The 21,007-nt window shown below is 41.1% G+C and overlaps 1 protein-coding gene across 3 annotated transcripts in view; it reads left to right on the top strand.

The window, feature by feature from the left end:
• Positions 1 to 625: 625 nt before the first annotated feature.
• Positions 626 to 21,007, top strand: part of LOC132898197 (myosin-16) — a 115,747-nt gene continuing 95,365 nt past the window's right edge. For 2 of the 3 annotated variants that reach the window (XM_060939646.1, XM_060939647.1), the window contains exon 1: positions 626 to 820. In XM_060939646.1, coding sequence (XP_060795629.1) covers positions 737 to 820 — 84 coding nt within the window. In that variant the 5' untranslated portion in view covers positions 626 to 736. The remainder of the gene's footprint in view (positions 821 to 21,007) is intronic. The other variant, XM_060939645.1, reaches the window with a different exon arrangement.

Here is a 21,007-nt window from a genome sequence, read left to right on the forward strand (position 1 = left end):
AAACCCAAAAAATTTAATTGAACTCTACCAAATCTACCATGAAGAGGCATGAAATATCCAACCAGAATTCTGCCAGAAGCTTATTCATGGTGAACAAAAATGTTTGGTCAAGTTGAATCTTGCAAAGAGACATTTTACCCAAATACTGTATCAGGTGTGCTGTATGTATATTTTTGACCGTGTAAGTATAATTTTGACCCTGTATTGATTTCAGAAAACCCAAAGAAATTTAAAACTTGTGCACCAAATTTTAGTGTTTTTAATTCAAGATGTATGCTGTACATTCTGCCACAGAAAAATAACAGTTCAAAGAAATTACTGAAAGCCCAAATATTAACATGATATTCATATCCAAGATGACATTCATGTCCCTGTACATAAACTTCTGACCACAACTGTATATATTATATTTCAGAGCCTAATTGCACTATTACACCAGATAGCTCCAAATGAGTCAAATCCAGATGTGAGCGTGATTCAGCATGGAGAGGGTTAACTCTTAGGGTTCAGGCTGGCCCTTTTGCTCTTGCGCATCTGCCAGTGGATGGTGATGGCAGGGTGGGGAGGTGGAGTAGAGTGTCAGAGTCAGTTTAGATGTTTTCTTTTGCCGTTGGAGTTCCCTCCCCCTGAGAGAGAGTGTGTGTGCAGTGTGACTCAGGGTCAGGTAACAGAAAGCTCACTTCCTCTGGGAGCCTGGAGGAGACAGCAGGATGGGCAGTGTGTGCCTTTGCTGAGGATGGAGAAGAGAGTGTGTGTAATCCAGACTGACTTTCACCAGTACAGACCGCTCACTGGAATCTACAGTAAACATCTGGCTCAGGTAAGACTCTGCAGCTGCTTCTCTGAACATGCTAACATGTTTCAGTGTTGAGTGGGATGAGTTACTGGACTGGATGCATATCAAGCTAAGATTGGGTTACACATGATTTGTCTGCTGAATAGCCTTTTCACAACACAAGGTTCAGTCTATTTAACAATCCAGGCCTGTTTGTGGGATCATTTGTGTGATAGTGCACCTGTGAATGTCTTCTCCCCACACACCCCATCCACATACACATATACACACACACACTTTCCCATTCAGCATTTTCCTTCCGTTCAGGATTTCAGTTCAGCAAATTTAAATTTGTGCATAAAACAAAAGTTCCCTGAGTGCTTACTTGGAAAAGTGCTGTCTGAACTAACGCAGGCTTAGTAGCGTGCACACACACACACACACACACACACACACACACACACACACACACACACACACACACTTCTCAGGAATGCAAACATTTCAGTGCAGGTCAGTGATCACAAAAAAGGTTTGTGTGGGTGGGTGGGGTCTGCTTTTGAGTCAACCCAGGCTTGCAAAATGGCTAATTACTGATATTTTTAAAACTTGCATTTGAGACTTTGTCAGCTCCGAGAAGACACGTTGTGAACTGTCACTGATACGATTTTGTTCTGATGGACCTGTAGATCTTGCTTTGCCTCTGTTAGCCTTTTGGAGAGTGTAGTTTGAGATTGCTTTATATGTTACATAAGCAGGGGAGGTAAAGTTACTTAACTACATTTATTTTTTTCGCGGCCCGGTTTCCATCAAATCCTGCGCTCTGATTGGCTGACGAGCGGGTCCGTATCCTACGGTACGGACCCTGGTTATGGACCTCTGGCGACTCACTCGTTCACAACAACATAGTAGCAATTTTTGCCAACATTTTATCTTTTTTATAAGATTTATTTATAAGATTTTTTTATCAAAAATCTTATAAATTTTTGCTAGCATTTCTCAGGAGAATAGCATTAATTTTACATCATGGATAGCGATAATGACAGTGTTCACAGTGAAAGCGAGTTTTACTACCCTGAGGAAGAAGAAATAAAACATTTCAGGAGAAAGCTAAAAACCTGTAACTTGCTAACGCCGCGCAAAAACATGGCTGAATCCTGAATGACTCCTATTTGTATAAATAGGGGACGACATAGGCGGCAAAATGTAGTTTTTTTCCTGCCATGGAAGTGCACTTGTATACCGAGGAGGAAGCCATTTGCATTACAGCCGTGAATGAGGATTCAAAATGGCGGCTCGGCTCGGTTTCCCCTTTCGGGCGCTCTCGTTTTCTGTTAGAATTTGGTAAAGAAAAAAATAAATATATTATTTACCAGCTTAAAGTCGGTCCGTATGGTGAAATACCATGACCTCGGCCTTGAATACTGACCTCGGCCCAGAGGGCCTCGCTCAGTATTTTCAAGACCTTGGTCACGGTATTTCACGATACGGACCTCCCAGCTGGTAAATAACATATAGTACTTGAATACATGGTTTGCGGTAAAGGTACTTTTGTGACTGTAAGTTGCAATAAATTTACACAAGATTTTTTTTTTTAAAGTAAATTATTTCTGCATTTTGCCACCTTTATTTTTGGCCACTTTACAGAGTAAAAAAAAATGATGGAAGAAAGCAGATTCCTGATGAAGGTCTGCATTTCAGGCCCTAAATGCTTAGCAGCGATGTCTGAGATGGTAGAGATAGATGAGCATTTATCAGGTATCTTCAGTTTTAAAGGCTTCTAAAGAGACAGCATGATTATGATCTGTGAATTGTGTGAAGAAAAAGGGGTTTTACAGTTCAATATGCGACCAGCGGAAACATGTCCAGGTAAACCATTAGCTAGCTGAGTGAGCTAGACTAGCTAGCCAGATCGTTTGATATTTTACGTCACTTTGATGAAGTGCTGCTACCGCCTGTAGGTAACACTCAGGATAACGTGTAGAGGGCATCCTTGCCAGACAGCTAACTACAGTTTATTCTATCTACATTCACTGGATATGCGCAATCATGCACTCTGATTGGCTACTCTACTACTAGGCTATCAGCTCATATACCGTGAGTAGAGAAAAACAAAACGGTGGAGCGTGTTGCTGAACCAACCGAGGACGAAATAAAAACTCTACCCGAAAGCCACAACCTCAAAAATTACAAAAAAGCAACAAAATATGGAATGGTATTTGATGGTAAGAATGTATCTTTTTTTTAAGAATTATTATTATAGTATTTGAATTTGCAAAAAAATAAAAATGCTCCGTTTCTCAAAATCCAGTGAAGGTGGATTGAGTTATTCCACTCAAGCTCATCAGCTATCAACTCATGTATGACTCGCTTTTTGTGGAATAACTGTTACAGTAAGTGTAGCTAGAACCATGTAGGAATTAACATGAGCGGGCTAGACAGCGAACAAACTACAAGCAAATTATAAAGTAATTACTCAAGTAGTTTTTCACCAGATAATTTATTTACTCTTACTTGAATAATTGTCTTGATAATTATTCTTGATAATTAACTACTTTCATTTTTATTCAGGGCGGCACGGCGGTGTAGTGGTTAGCGCTGTCGCCTCACAGCAAGAAGGTCTGGGCTCGAGCCCCGTGGCTGGCGTGGGCCTTTCTGTGTGGAGTTTGCATGTTCTCCCCGTGTCCGCGTGGGTTTCCTCCGGGTGCTCCGGTTTCCCCCACAGTCCAAAGACATGCAGGTTAGGTTAACTGGTGACTCTAAATTGACCGTAGGTGTGAATGGTTGTCTGTGTCTATGTGTCAGCCCTGTGATGACCTGCCGACTTGTCCAGGGTGTCCCCCGCCTTTCGCCCGTAGTCAGCTGGGATAGGCTCCAGCTTGCCTGCGACCCTGTAGAACAGGATAAAGCGGCTACAGATAATGAGATTTTTATTCAGATGACTTATTACTACCATCGCTGTGCTTTTACTCAAGTCAGTGTCTTTTGTGCTCTTTCCACAACTCTACCTAATGGCACCTACAGGCTGAGATCTTAGCAGTCAGATACGTTTATTGCAAACTAAACTGTGTCATATGGATCTAATAAACTTGGGTACAGCATAAAGTTTGATGTCCTCAGACTGTATGAGAACAGGTACTGAATCCTAGGCTACGACGTAAGTCAAAATACAAGGATAGCATGTTATCAATGACATCAGTGTCATCCATATGTGCCATTACAGTGATAAACAATGAAGACTCTGGTTTGGTGCCAGTGTCACATTGATCAGTGCGTCATTTCTACATTCCTATTGGTTAGTTAGGAGACGGAGGTCCCATTTTGAGATGGTCATCCTAAATTTCTGACACTGGCACAATTAAAGGTGTACTCAATCTCTGACACTGTCAGAAAGTCCTCCCAGGCTATCTTTGATCACAAGACCATGAAAACGGTCATCTTCGTACCTCTCACAGTGCAATATAGGACCAACGTTTTGGAGATGAAAAAGAATAGTTACCAGAAAACCATTCGTCTGATGAAATGTTTTGACTAAACTGTTCTTCATGTACTTCTGAAAAGTGTGAAGGGGAAAAAATTCCAAATGTGACACAGGCACATTCCTAATATTTTCACAGCTGGTATGCGGTTACAGATTTAATTGTTTAGGCTTAGGTCCATTTTACTATGGTATGTAGCTATCCAGCAACTTGATCAACCCCTGACATTCACTCTGTGTGGAAATCACATTTAGCCGGCAAGGTTTCAGATACTGCATTGACCCCCCGTTAAGCTACGTAGCTCCTTACACAACATGATCCATGCAGGAATAAGACGTGCAATTTTTCATGCTATTTCGGTGAAATATATTTAATATGTTTACAGTGGTGTAGTGGTTAGCACTGTCGCCTCACAGCAAGAAGGTTCTAGGTTCAAGCCCAGTGGCCAATGTGTGGAGGGCTTTCTGTGTGGAGTTTGCATGTTCTCCTTGTGTCTGTGTGGGGTTTCCTCTGGGTGCTCTGGTTTCCTTCACAGTCCAAAGACATGCAATTAGGTTAATTGGTGGCTCTAAATTGAGCGTGGGTGTGAATGGTTGGTCCCAAGCCCAGAAATGGGAGGGTTGCGGCAGGAAGGGCATCTGGCGTAAAAACTATGCTCCAATTAATATGACATGGCAGCGACCCCCCCCACACACACACACACATAAGTGGAACAAGCTGGAAGAAGAAGAAGATATTTATGGTTTCTAAAAGTTGAGGTGTCAAACTATATTATAGGCAAATAAATGCAATTCTGGGCAGATTTTTCAGCTTTTTTTTTTTTTGGCTGAATTCAGTCACAGTGACATGTAACCTTTTCCCTCCTACATTGCAACTCGTATAGGATGAGTGTAACGATATCATTAAAAAAAATTCACAGTATTATAAATATTCAAATGGCATGCTATAATATCCAATAATTAAAGTACTAAGATGTGGTATAGATATCATTTCTCGCATTGAAATATCATAAACTGCCCAAATTCAGTTTATTAGCAGGCCAAGAGGAATGTTTTTTATAAATTGCTACTCATAAATATTTGTGGAGAAGGGCTTGCTCAGCTGTTCATTAGCTTGAGACTGCAGCCTGGCCTCCATGTCTCCATGTCACCTCCACTGACTGGGAATGCAACGCAGGGGAATAAATTTATTTGGAAAACGGCTGCTCATGATCTGGGTCCGGCACAATTGAGTACGAAAGCAGGAATGTGTGACGTCTGTTTGCCAAAGGTTGGTCTTCAAATCATACCGAAAAATTCTGTTGTTTCCTCAAAAGAGCCAGAGCTCACAGAACTCACAAATAGCGTAATTAGTATGTTTTGTGAGAGAACCTGATCTGACACATCCTCCCAAATCAAGTCAAGACATGAACACTTGCAATACAGAATGTCTCATTCACAAAGGCCCAAGGCAGAGACGTTGTAACCAGTGTTGAGGTTTGGAATGAGCATTCTTTACCAAAAAAAAAAAAAAGTGCTGACTGTGAAGAGAGGTTTGGAGTTTCAGCAGAGATTGAATAACACACTGTAAAAATGTTGGGTTTGTAGAATTTAACGTGCAAGCATTAGTGTCAGCCAATACACAGCAGTCCATCTAGATGTGACATTTTAATTGCAACATGGTGTGTAATTTTTTGCTTAAAAAGTACAGACATGCCGTCTTGATGGAAGACATGCTTAAGTATACAGTTTGTTAACGCAAAAGCTCGTGCCCAGCATTTCCAGGATTGGCTCCGAATCCACAGCAGCCCTGATCAGGATGAAGCTTGCTGAAGATGGATGAATAAAAGAAAGAAGTTGGTCAAAAGTCTAGCACCTCTGGGCAAAACGATCCTCCTTCTTTTTGTACTTCATCATGTATAAATTATACAACTCTTCTTTATGTGGTGAAATTTGAAGTGTTAATATCAAGAGTGTGGTGAATAATCAGACATTTTCTCGTCACGAATGATAACTTGGCTCAAGCTGCAACAGGTTTTCCCTTCTATCATTTGTAATCTGTAATAAATGACTTTTGAATGAGCTTTGGAAAATTAGTACACGCTTTTTCAGTGCAGCTAATCTACACTTTATATTTCTTTGCTGGTGAGCCAAAATTACTTGTTGAATCTTGTATAAATACAGGAACAAAGTACAAAAGACTGACACTGAAAGGGGAAAAAAAAAAGGTCACTTGAGCATGCATGCATGATATCAAGGCCAGTGAAAGTCTCCGGGGTGAACGGTCAACAAAAGCGTTCCACAAAGTTGATGCATGATGTGCTAATGTTATTGCGGCTTCACTATTGTCGCCGTATGGTTATTCTTTGGAAGGAGCTTGTGGAAAATTAGTCAATCGACTCTCCACTTGAAATCTTAGCAAGAACTGTTGGACTGATTTACACTACAATTTTTCTATTTGTTATTTTTGGACTGAAGGACTTGGTAATAAGGAAAGAGTTGATACTGCAGACTTTTAAAGTCTAGTATAACATTCATTTGCAATTTTTCTTTGTGAGAAAATTATGTGAAGGCCAGAGAAAATTAGGTAGAGTCAGCTTTATTGACATATTTCGAATATTCCCATGTCTACAGTACAGATACATAGAAAGGAGCCCTTAACCCTTTAATTAAAGGGTTACCGTGTTTATAAAGTTACATGACAGCCTATAAGCCCATTCTGACAACTGACATCAACCTGAAAAAAAAAAAGTACGTACTCTCTAACAGGCAGTGGCTGACATGAAGATTGTTTTGGGCTGTCAACTTGACATAACACTTGAGTGAAGTGACCGAACTTTGTTAACATAAGATTGTGTTATGACACTTTGTGGGATGATTTATGCTTGAACATATTTTACAACTGGACTTGGAGCTATATCCAAGAGCGATATAATATTTGGTATGTCACAGGCATGTAATGGTGATGATGGTACATGTCAAATATCCAAATCAAACTCTTTCTCAGGTCAGAGACTATACAAAACTATCATTATGGGGTTATTTATAAATATCTTAAAATTATGAATATTATTTACCTTTGTGCATATCTTTCAACTGTAATGTCAAAGTCCTTCCCATGCCAGGACCTGGTCCTCCCAGATAGCATCCCATCCCAGGACTAACCAGACTCTTAAAGTGCGTATCACGGGTAAATTCAGGAGCGAGATCAATGTAATTCTCCTATTTTATATTAAACTTTGGTCAAATATGTGTCACATTTAGCATTTTATGCAATGTTTTTACCTTGCACAATACCAGAAAAATTCAGTTGAAATCAAGCCATTTGAGGCAAATTGGTCCGCCTCTGAAAAAACTTGGCATTTGGATTTCCCGGCAAACGTTGATTTTCATGACGTCGCGTGCGGGATGCCTCCCTCTGAATCCTACGTCAGCGCTGGTTTGTTTATGAGAAAACGACCTGGTGGTTTTCTGCAAATTTCTTCAACGTTATCGCGTAATTATTAGAATGGTTAACAGATGTGTCGTAGGAGGGTGTAGCAACACCAATCTTGATGGGATTAGTACTCATCGTTTCCCAAAAGACCGGACAATGAGAGAGAAATGGGAGCGCTTGGTCTACACAGGCTGTGCACCGAAACCGTGCAAAGCTCGCGCAGCCTGCTGGCGCTTCCGCAGGTGACGTCACGAATCTGGTTCCAGACTCCCTTGGGATTTTTCCTGACGCATTTTATTTTATTTTTTTCTGCTGTAGACAGGTGGCCTTGTGCAACATTACCCTTCTGGATGAATGTGTAAAGGGGCATACTTTCATATAAAAAAAAAACGAAATTGGTCCAGAATATGCACTTTAAGGTACCAATCTCTGTTTGTATCACCCTTGGTCTCTCGCCTATTACATAGCTAGGATTACATTGGGGGGGCTAGTCCAAGAGTTTGACTCCCTACTCACATCTGTATTACGGCATGTCTTGCCAGATGGCAGTATGTACCATTTTTTACGATGGTCTTTGGTACGGCCTGGTCGAGAGGTGGACACGCTAACCACTAGGCCAGCTAGCAGTTATCAGTAATGTAGTATACCTTTAAAAATAATCCCAGGTAAAAGATACATACTAAAGGTACAAAACCTATACCTTTGATGGTACAATTCTACTGACAAGGAAAAGTACTGTTTGGCATATTTCCTGAGAGTGCATGGCAATGGCATTTGCACTGCAAGAACAGAGTAGTATCTTTAGCTCTTAATTTAATTCTTGATTTTAAAATAATTCCATAACATTTTAATGATACTTGTGCATTGTCTCTGACCTTGGGGAGAGGTTGGTTTCGATGTTTGACATGTCACATTATCATCATTATAGGACTCTGACATACGAGAAATTCATAGTTGTCATAACGTTCTCTATAAAGAAAGAGCCATGGCCTAATGGTTAGAGAAGCAACTTTGGGTCCAAAAGGACACTGGTTTGATTCCCTGGACCAGCAGGAATGGCTGAAGTGTCCTTGAGTAAGGCACCTAACCCACACTGCTCCCCAGGCTGCTCTGGGTATGTTGTATGTATAACGCGCTGGATAAGAGCGTTTGCTAAATGCCATTAATGTAATGTATAAGACATCCCAGAAAGTGTTATAAGACAGAAGTTATGTAGGTCAACAAAGATCTGTCACTTGTTTCAGATTTCATGTCAGGTTCACATCAATTTGACCCAAGCATGACAGCTGATGGTTGTCGTAGGAGCTTAAAAATGTAAAGATGATGCTATTTGATGGATATAAGCTGATGTTCCATTGATCTGACCACCTTTCTAGATGTTGCACAGTTGTAGGGCAGTGTGCTCTCATCCCCATTTAGCTCTGTAGAGTAGGGTGCATCAGTTGCCCTCACTTTCATAAAATCTGATGCATTTTTGTTTGGGTGTTCCGTTTCACCAATAAAGACATCCTGTAAAATTTTTTGACCATATTCAAAAGTCTAATGGTGGCACCATGAGGTTCATTTTTTGCCAAAAAAACGCTTATTTTATGTTTTCGCGTAAGGTTTGAATCACAATGTTGGACTCCATTTATTGATTTCTTGTGAGCCAGAGATCATGTTAAGAACCTTTGCAAGGGATTGAGAAGCATTAATGTGATTCATAATACATTTGTATTGTTTAAAAGTAGTTGAACAATGATTCAATGAACAGCTAAAACTCAAACTGTGCTTGATAATATATTTAGAATATGTACTAAAAATGTGTATCATATGCCGCTTTTCCACTACCAACGCGGCTGAGTTGGGCTGAGCCGTGCCGTGCTGAGTCAGGCTGAGTCGAGCTGAGTGGGGCTGTTGGCGTTGCATTTCGACTACAATCGCGCTGAACCGTGCTGGCTGGAAGTGGGTGGACACATTGGGTGGAGTTAGCGAAAGTGGGTGGACGTCACGTGATGTCGTTAGGCGGTGCAAACAGTGACATCAGTGATCTTTTAAGCGGTAGTCTCATGACCCGGAGAGTAAACAATAAACATGGAGGACATGGAGTCGTTAGTGTTGCTGGTCTTGGTGCTGTGGCTTGTTGTCACCGACAACGCCAACAGATACTGGCAAGAGCGTATAGATGAGGCGAGGCGCATAAGGCTTCATAATTCTCGTAATTCATAATTCTTCTTCTTCTGGGTTTACGGTGTTTACAGATCCCAGCATGCTCACGGGGCGTGTGTGGGCATGTGAGGACACTCCTCCTCACCAATCAGTGCACAGGGGAGTGTCTGCTCACGCCCCCAGCCTCACTCAGCTCGGTTTGGCTCGCTTCAGCCCTACTCCAAAACCGTGCGAGTTTTGGGGGCTGAGCAGGGCTGAAGCGAGCTGAGTCGTGCTGTTCTTAGATAGTCGAAACGCGAGCCGTGTCGGGCTGAAGTGAGCTGAAGCGAGCTGAAGTGAGCTGAAAAAGGGTAGTGGAAAAGGACCAAAAGATATTTGGTATACTCTATAAGGTGCCATAATGTTTCATGAAAAGTGATCGAAATTTTGTCATAAAAGTCATAAAATAGCAGCTTTTTCCATAACTTTGAGCTCCTGGTGCCACCATTAAACTTTTGAATTTTGTCAAAATATTTCACCCAGTGTGTTTTCTTACCAAAAGGAACATAAAAACAAAAATTCATCATGATCGGAGGAACTTTTCATTTTTAGGGGGCAACTGATGCACCCTACTGTAGAGTTATTATTGTACGTAGTGGTAATAAATGGGAACTGCATCAAGCGTTAACAGAGGCCCATTGGGGCAGGAATCATGCTGCCCCATGCTCTGTGAACATTTCAAATGCAGGAAATGCAGCGCACAGGGACAGTTAATGCCAGGGTTGCCAGAGTAATGATTTATTACAACAAATAGGGTGAGTTTATAAATGCACCAAGATCTTGTTTGAAAGCAAGCAATCAGGATTGCTTGTATATCTAGTAAATTTCTGCAAACATAGTGCAAGTGTAGACAGTGTGTCTATAGTCTACAGAATCATCCCTATTGTAAGATATACAGTACTGCAAAGATGGGGAGAGGGGGTAAAGGGATTATAGAGTGAATAATATCGGTACATCGGAAATGCACGTGCACCATCGCAACCTTCTGTCCCACAAAAAGCCTGAGAAAAAGACTGGCTCAATATAAGCTGCTAGACTGAATACGGAATGAGACTATATTGTCGAATCACAACAATCTATTAAGGGGTTACTCTAAAATTGTGCTCTATAGTATATCAACTTAGCATTGTTTGAAGCTTGGTCATTGTTAATGTCGTTCCACCACACCAAAATCTATGGTCATGAACTGCTGCTTGAATAAACCTTTGTAGCTGCCATGAAGGGTTTATGTACGGAGGTTTCATGCAAGGGCGCAGATGGTGCTGGGGACGAGGAGGGGGGGCATGTCCCCCCCAGATTTATAGTGACCCCATCTGTCCCCCCACCCCACCCCACCCAACCCACCATCCCTACGTAAGGCGCCAAACATAGGTAGAAAAAGTGAGGATTAATGTTCCGTTAGTTAGACTAACTTACATTGCAGCACAAAGTTGAAATGGCAGCAGCAGTAGCCTCTTCTGTGATCAATCCACATTACACCGATTCAAGAAGGGGAAAGGCTGGAGCTCCCTTACAGAGTTGGGAAAGCAAGGTATTCAATTTTCCACGTAATTCTCGGTTAATAACACTGCACAGCTCATCCATTTGATAGCAACGGTGTTTCTGCTACGACTAATGGTGCATTCAGTTGTACTCGCAAGTTGGAAGTTTGAAGTCGGAAAAGCATTGAAATCTAGCATCTACCAGCATAAACGTTGGGGTTTTCGTTTCATTTCATTAACTGTCCATTTTTTTCGAATTCCATGTTCCATGATGTCCCAGTTTTTAAACTGGGAAGCAGCGGAGAGATGTTTTTGGGACCTATTGAGTCTGCTTCGAGACGGTAGATTTGTTTGGCTGAAGAGGGAAATTTTTTTTTTCGATCAGTTTTGTTTATTGGAAAAAATACTTTTTATTTTTATTTGTGTGAATCTGTTGTTCAAGTGTTTATACTTCTGTTTTCATACACATTTTATGTTTCTAATCATTTACATGAAGGCACGAGTGTGAATCATTTCAATTTTATTTTGTTATTGATTTTTGGACATTCCCTTTTTGTTAGAAGTTACAGTTAAAGTTTCTGTGATGAGATTCTTCGTCCTGCTGAGATCATCAAATGTTTAAATAAAACATGCAGAAGACATGAAGTTTTGGAGCGTGATTAACATACCAGACAAATAACAATTTGATCATGTATGGCTAGTGTTGACCAGATAGGCCTTTGTCTACCAATGTTCATTCAGTTAGGAAACTCACAATTATAATGTATATTGAAGCTTCAGTGTTTTATTTATATATATATATATATATATATATATATATATATATATATATATATATATATATATATATATACTGGGTGCGATTTGCTGGGGGGGATGGTGGGGATCATCCCCCCCCTCTGGTTTTTATCTCTGCTGAAAAAAAATCCTCAGGGACAACCCCGTCAATAAAACAAACAAACCAAAAAAAAAGTTGACATGACAGGCATGTTGTGACACAGTTTTCTATGGTCTACATTGCACTCACTTTCAAAATGACCCGAAGTGGCAGCTTTGATGTTCATGAACGTCCCCAGCAAATAGATACATTGTAGATAATAACAATATCTTTGCGTTCTATGCAGGGATGCAAACAGCGCGCCTTTTGGCGGATGCCGCCTTTTTCACGGCCGATTTTTTTTTTTTTTTTTTTAGGGGGGATGTTGGAGTGTCTGATTATAATTTCAAAGTAAATTCTGTATTAAAATTACTAAATAAGCAAATCCGTTACAGTCCATGAAACAGGAAGTATAAGGATGAGGAAAAAAACAGTTTAAATCGGAAAGCTGCGCACAATGTGAACTGTGCCATCAGAGCAAACTGTTCATTTAGTATTCATGTATTTTAGTGATTTTCGAGTCACTGTCTATTTAATCTGGAGGGAGAGAAACATCACAGCAACGCGACAAGCAATGCGAACTTTGTTGTGTTAGTGTTCGTGTATTTAGTCAGAGAGATAGGAAGATGAATTTACTATCTCTGGTTTAGTGTTCGTTTTCATTTAGTGTTATTCATTTGATATCATCGGATGTTATTGAGCTGTTAGCCTATTGTTACCTTCATTTTGTGACGTTTCATGATTAAAAAAAAACATCCCCCCTTCTGTTTTTTTGACAAATCGCACCCTGTATATATATATATATGCATTTACACAAAATGGAATCATTTGCTGACAGCTCAGTCCCCCCCCAGTTCAAAAATCCTATCTGCGCCCCTGGTTTCATGAACACCATTTTTATATTATCCCTTGAGTTATTCATGTTAAAGTATATTATTCAGTGACTACTGTGAATAATTGCTCAAGTGCAGTGAAACTAATAGGAAAAGTCTGAAGTGGCTAGACGCACTTCCAGTTAAAAAAACAAAAAAAAACCCTTTAGCCTTGGTTATAAACCAGTCAGTGACAATAGAAACAAAAAAGACAGTTTAATTCTCTTGTGGTTAGATAGACTAGTTCATAATTTGTCACGTGAACTACTGTATGTCAGAATGTATCACATCCAATCTAGTGTGAAATATCAGCTGATTGAGAAAAATTGCTCTGAATTACACTATGTGTAATACTTTAAGTGCGTGGATGAAGGTCTATTTTTCTGTAGTTATCCAGAATCCTTCAGGAATGCCAGAGAGATGTTTCTCTTTCCATATTCTACATATTATGTGTCATTATGAGTAATACCGGATTACTTTAACAGCTGTCCTTATACCTGTGCACAACGAATGGATGTTTATTATATCTTTCTGCTCGGTTTTTCCCACTAAAGCTCAGAGAAGAATGAACAGTGGAGAAGGTCGTGGTGGTATTTGATCCAGGGGAGTTATTGTAGCGTAAGAGTATGAGTGAAAGAAATTTGGAATTGTTTTGAATTGGGCCAAGAGGCCCCAGAAGCAGGAGGGTGGGGAAGAGGTGGGAGTGGAGGGCTAGTTTAGAGTGAGTGTAGAAAGTGAGAGAGTGTGAGTAGTGAGCAGAAGTGGATCAGGTTAATCCAGAGCAGCAGTGTCCACAGGCAGAGATGAGGGAGCGAGAGGAGCTGAAGAAAGCCATCGAGCAGAGCGACAGGCTGCTGTCTCGCGTCCGCCAACTGGAGGAAGAGAACGCCGGACTCAGCAAGGAAAAGAATGAGACTTTCGTTAAGATGCGTGCTGTAAGTCAACCTGTAGGATTGTTGGTGTTTAGGATTCGGTCACTTACACACATGTTAAGGTCTTTTTTTTTTTGAAGATGTTTGTGTTTGACGTGACAAACAGCTTTGCTAATCGAGAAAAATAGCTTGGTTTGGAAAAAGTGTGTTAGTAATGACAGAAAATAGCTTTGTGTCTTCAAGCACAGGAAACTGTGTAGCCTGACTGGAGTAGCTCTTGCCGAAAGCCACAGTCCCTCCTGGTGTGCTGTGGAGTGATGATAAGTGGGTAGCAGAGCTCACTGTTGAATTATTGCTCTTGCCTTGCCTCATTGGGCTAAAATATGGCAGGCATGGATGGCCAGAGACATCTGCATATGGAAAGGAGGCACACTGAGCAGTGAACTTGCAGGTATTCTTTGGAATGGAATGGCTCAGCACTGAGTTCGACTAATACCGGTATGTAGGATTATTTGTGCTGCTGATTGCATTAGCAGATCCTCCAGATTCACTCTTAGTCTCCTTTCCATCCACCACTTTATGCTCATTTTCGCAGGGCTTGTATTACTCCAGCTGGATGTTCTCTGTTTATTTCTTTGCACTCTCATGTTCCTTTTGTTTAGCGTGAGCTTTTCAAAGATAAAATTGATAGCAAGTGGCATTGGATACTAAGGGCATCAGGGGCGGCATGGTTGTGTACTGGTTAGCACTGTCGCCTCATAGCAGTAAGGTCCTGGGTTCGAGCCCAGCAGCCAGCGAGGGCCTTTCTGTGCGGAGTTTGCATGTTCTCCCCGTGTCCGCGTGGGTTTCCTCCGGGTGCTCCGGTTTCCCCCACAGTCCAAAGACATGCAGGTTAGGTTAACTGGTGGCTCTAAATTGACCGTAGGTGTGAATGTGAGTGTGAATGGTTGTCTGTGTCTATGTATCAGCCCTGCGATGACCTGGCGACTTGTCCAGGGTGTACCCCGCCTCTCGCCCGTAGTCAGCTGGGATAGGCTCCAGCTTGCCGCCGACCCTGTGCAGGATAAGCAGTTATGGATAATGGATGGATGGATAAGGACATCAAAACTATGAAATAACATTTGGAACGTGTACAGAATTTTATGTGGTGAACGTTTACTTCGATGACGCTTTGTACACTATTGGCATTATCTTCACCAGCTTCATGAGGTCGTCACCTGGAATGCTTTTCAATTAACAGGTGCCTCGTCAAAAGTTAATTAGTGCAATTTCTTGCCTTCTTAATGCGTTTGAGATCAAACAGTAAGTAATAAAAACACAGCCCTGTCACACAACTGTAGTAATCCCTATTATGTCAAGAACTGATTAACTACTGTAAGTAAAGAGAAACGACATCCATCATTACTGAAAGACATGAAGTGATGTTTAATGAATAAAAATTAAGAAAATCCATTGAATTGGATTTGGAGGCGTGTCCAAACTTTTGACTGGTACTGTATAAACATCTGCAGTCGATATCATCAAATCGTGTCCTATACATATCATGCCATGTAGAGAAGAGTTGTTTTAAAATAACTGCCCCCTCCCCATGTATATATTTTTATTGGAAGTTGTTTGATTTGATGTGAAACTCCAGATGTTGACTGACTTCTCCTTCTGCAGTGTAATTATGGGATTGATCATTCAAGTTCCCAAGTGAGATCTACACAGCAGGTTGAATTTTCATTTGTATAATTTTATACAGACTTAAAGCTATACTGCCTTTCACATTTTTCAAGCATAGGCCATAAAAAGAATTTTCCCCGACACTCAGTTATTTTTGTTTAGTGGTCTGAAAGCTACTGAATTCAAATCAGAGACTTCCAATTTTATTACTTTTTTTTCTAATAAAACAATTAATGAATTTAGGGCCACGTGGCCCTAAATTCTCCACTATTTTTTCCTGCTTCACCATGACCCAATTGGTGTTCCTTTTCACCAATAAAGACATCCTGTAAAATTTTTTGATCATATTCAAAAGTCTAATGGTGGCACCATGAGGTTCATTTTTTGCCAAAAAACGCCTATTTTATGTTTTCGCGTAAGGTTTGAATCACAATGTTGGACTCCATTTATTGATTTCTTGTGAGCCAGAGATCATGTTAAGAACCTTTGCAAGGGATTGAGAAGCATTAATGTGATTCATAATACATTTGTATTCTTTAAAAGTAGTTGAACAATGATTCAATGAACAGCTAAAACTCAAATTGTGCTTGATAATAATATATTTAGAATATGTACTAAAAATGTGTATCTAAGATATTTGGTATACTCTATAAGGTGCCATGATGTTTCATGAAAAGTGATCGAAATTGTCATAAAAGTCATAAAATAGCAGCTTTTTCCATAACTTTGAGCTCCTGGTGCCACCATTAAACTTTTGAATTTTGTCAAGATATTTCACCCAGTGTGTTTTCTTACCAAAAGGAACATAAAAACAAAAATGCATCATGATTGGAGGAACTTTTCATTTTTAGGGGGCAACTGATGCACCCTAGCACATACTGTATGCACTTCCTCTGTTTGCTTGACTGCACGAACCGGGTGATCACACGCACATTATTTGCTATGGAATCCCTTCAAATGGGATATGTTCCCAGTCACAGAATTGCCTGATATTTTGTGAGATATTAGAGAAATAAACATACATCATTATGACCAAGTTTCAGAGAGAACTAAATTTTACTGATTTTATTCAATTGAAAGGCCGTCTTCCTTTAAATGATTTTTAGGGCTGGATACAAATTTAGTTACTTGATGAAGTGGAATGAAGGATTTACATTTAATGTAAATGTGTGCAATATTTTAAAGCACTTTGCCCATTTTTACTGGATGATGGTCAGCAGGTGCTTCATGTTTGCCCATCAGAATGTACATGCTGGAACGTTGTGGTCAGTCAGTGGTTAACAAATCGCATCCAAATACTGTATTTTTATTTCTTTTTTTATTCCTGCAAAGCATCTGACCCAGTGCCTAATAAAATTGGCTGATTTTTAATATTTTCCAACGTGCTTGGAAAAAGACCTGTGCTTCCCAGTTTTCTTTTGCCTTTGTTCTCTATTGTGCTTTCAGCTGTTTCTGTGGGATTTCTCAGATGTTTCCAGGAGAAAGATCATCATTCCATAAATAATGGGATCAGCGCCTAGTGTGTAGGCAGCCGTGCTTCATTAACTCCTTACCGGACCTGTGCAGTGTGCTGGAGAAGAAAGATGTTTAGATTGTAGCCTGTACATTAAAATTTACATCAGGTTCCATAGTATATTGGCCATGACGTGATCATTTTATGAATAGTATGATATTTATACAGAGTGGCACAATGGTGCAGTGGTTGAATGAAGCAGGAAGAAAGCAGGTTCTGGGTTCGAGTCTGCTGGGCAAGCGGGGCCTTTCTGTGTGGAGTTTGCATGTTCTCCTTGTGCCTGCATGGGTTTCCTCTGGGTCCTCTGGTTTCCTCTCACATTCCAAAGACATGCAGATTAGGTTAACTGGCTACTCTGTATTGTCCAGAGGTGTGAATGTGAGCATGAACAGCTGTCTGTCTCTCTGTGTTAGCCCCATGATGGATTGGTGACCTCTCCGGGGTGTACCCTGACTCTCGCCAGCTGGGATCGGCTCAAGCTCCCCCGCATAGATGAAATTTATACCATAACACTGCTGAATTCTTGAATCTGATTGGTCAGAAGATGATTCATTTTCCATAATAGCAGCTCTGACAGTAGATCCATCTGCAAAGCAAATCACAAGTTTATATTAATGCTCTTATACTCATAGGATATTGTTTCTATAGCAACAAATTATGCAGGGATTTGTATAGTGGACACTGCATAAACTTGCTAAAAACAAACATAATTGTTGATTTGATGAAGTTTTCTGTGAGAAGATGTCTAACATTTTTGGAAGGAGTTTCTAGTGTCAGCACTTTAGGCCAAGTTTACATTAGACCGTATCTGTCTCGTTTTCTTCACGGATGCACTGTCCGTTTACATTAAAACGCCTGGAAACGCCGGGAAACGGGAATCCGCCAGGGTCCACGTATTCAATCCAGATCGTGTCTGGTCCGGTGCTGTGTAAACATTGAGAATACGCGGATACGCTGTGCTGAGCTCTAGCTGGCGTCGTCATTGGACAACGTCACTGTGACATCCACCTTCCTGATTCGCTGGCGTTGGTCATGTGACACGACTGCTGAAAAACGGCGCGGACTTCCGCCTTGTATCACCTTTCATTAAAGAGTATAAAAGTATGAAAATACTGCAAATACTGATGCAAATACTGCCCATTGTGTAGTTATGATTGTCTTTAGGCTTGCCATCCTTCCACTTGCAAATGGTAAGTGACGCGCATGCCCGACATGCACTGAGATCACACACACAGCGGCTCAGTCCCAAATCACTCGCGCACTCTGTGAGCTGCGCAGGGCCGGAGTGCGCACCCTCCAGAGGGCACTTGCTGTTCAGGGCGGAGTGATTTGGAGCGCAGGATGCCTGCGGAGCCGAGCGTATCCGTGTATTGGCGTTGCTGTGTGCACGCGAATCATGTATTGGCATTGCTGTGTGCACGCGAATCGTTTTAAAAACGTTAATCTGATGATCCGCTGATACGGTCTAATGTAAACACCACCTTAGTCGGTGGTAAATCAGTTAGACGTGGGACGGAGAGCTTTCCGGTTACATAACAAGCTGCAAAGCTTTATTGTTATGTCTCTAACTTCAAGAAAGAGAAAAAAGGAAACGGTTATTAGTAGCTGTTGTAAGCAATAACAGGAACTAGCTCCTTTTGTGAACGTTCCACAACATTAAACATAATTACACACAGATAAATAGTAGGATGTGTCATTGTTAGAGAAATTAAAAATCGTTGAAAAGACAAAAGACAAATTGCTGTGGTAGAAGAGGAATAAAACACTTCAGGACGTGCTGGCGTTGGAAAATAATCAACTTTCTGTTTTGTGTCATGCCACATTACAGCACCCTGCAGTTGATTTGTTTTCCTATAACAGCATGCTTTGTTGTGTTTTATTCCTTGCATAAATGAAACCATTAAGTGCAAACAGCAATGTATTCTATAGTATTTGCACCCTGTAACTAGGTCTCTTACTATGACACAGTTATAATAGTTAACCTAATATTAGATAGTGTGCAGCCGGCATGGTGGTGTAGTGATTAGCGCTGTCGCCTCACAGCAAGAAAGTTCTGGGTTCGAGCCCAGCGGCTGACGGGGAGCCTTTCTGTGCGGAGTTTGCATGTTCTCCCCGTGTCCGCGTGGGTTTCCTCCGGGTGCTCCGGTTTCCCCCACAGTCCAAAGACATGCAGGTTAGGTTAACTGGTGACTCTAAATTGAGCGTAGGTGTGAATGTGAGTGTGAATGGTTGTCTGTGTCTATGTGTCAGCCCTGTGATGACCTGGCGACTTGTCCAGGGTGTCCCCCGCCTCTTGCCCATAGTCAGCTGGGATAGGCTCCAGCTTGCCTGCGACCCTGTACAGGATAAGCGGTTACAGATAATGGATAGATAGTGTGCTAGTTTTTAATTTACATATTAGCAAGCTTGATTGAACTGTAAATTGATGCTCCTTAGCAGGCATGGCTAGCTGTTGGAAATTAAATGTTAGATCAACTACCTACTTGGCTGATTAACCCTAGCACTAGGTATACCAGTATACCAGGAGGTGCTAATTATTTTAAGCATATGCACATTTTGTTATTGTTGTTGAAGAGGATCATTACTTACACTGTGTGGTCGGTGCTTTTTTTTTTTTTTGATAGGTGCAAACCCCGCCTTTCACCCGTAGTCAGCTGGGATAGGCTCCAGCTTGCCTGCGACCCTGTAGAACAGGATAAAGCGGCTAGAGATAATGAGATGAGATGAGAGAGGTGCAAATAGGGGCGGCACGGTGGTGTAGTGGTTAGCGCTGTCGCCTCACAGCAAGAAGGTCCGGGTTCGAGCCCCGTGGCCGGCGAGGGCCTTTCTGTGCGGAGTTTGCATGTTCTCCTCGTGTCCGGGTGGGTTTCCTCCGGGTGCTCCGGTTTCCCCCACAGTCCAAAGACATGCAGGTTAGGTTAACTGGTGACTCTAAATTGACCGTAGGTGTGAATGAGTGTGAATGGTTGTCTGTGTCTATGTGTCAGCCCTGTGATGACCTGGCGACTTGTCCAGGGTGTACCCTGCCTTTCGCCCGTAGTCAGCTGGGATAGGCTCCAGCTTGCCTGCAACCCTGTAGAACAGGATAAAGCAGCTAGAGATAATGAGAGAGATGAGAGGTGCAAATAGACCTATAGAAATAGTTTTGCTTCAACACATTTTACTGAATCTACTCAGGAGCATCTTACAATTAAAAGTCCACCATTGAACTTGACATTCACATTTTTACCAATTTATTTTTACCTCTGTATTTCAAATCCAATGAATTAAACTATTACCAGTGTCAGCTGAATAGTGTAAAGCACTGAGACAAGACCAGCTTTCTTAATGGACTTTTAAGAAAGTGCAGCAAAAGCTCTTTTTATCCACCAATAATTGTGAAATAAAATGTAAAACAGTTTTCCAAGAACATCCAGATGCCCTATTTAAGCATGTGGAAAAACTTTAAGGTCTGGGCTAGCTTTAGAGGTTCTGCGGCCTAGGGCAAGATGTCTGAATAAAACCCACCTCCTGGTTTAGTCAGAGGGAGAGATGCGAGATATAAACAGCACGTCTTCTGTGTTCTTCTACAGTGATGTTTTTATTAGACTGTAAACTGTTATTGAGCAATTACTTATATCTGATTAAGCCAAATCGAATCTGGCTAAAATTGTAAAACCACTGCGTGCCATTTTCCACTGTTCTAATGATCATGCTGTCTCCTGAAATGGGTTAATTGAAAATAAATCTGAGTAGTATTAATAGAAAACACTACCACTTACAATTAACTTTCATACCCATCTGTTCACATTCTTAACATGTACAACATTTGTTTAACCATTGACACGGGATATGAACAACAGCTCCAATATTCAACACCATATACAATGCAC

This window comes from Neoarius graeffei, chromosome 14, assembly GCF_027579695.1.
Source record: "Neoarius graeffei isolate fNeoGra1 chromosome 14, fNeoGra1.pri, whole genome shotgun sequence".
In the NCBI taxonomy this organism is placed as follows: domain Eukaryota; kingdom Metazoa; phylum Chordata; class Actinopteri; order Siluriformes; family Ariidae; genus Neoarius; species Neoarius graeffei.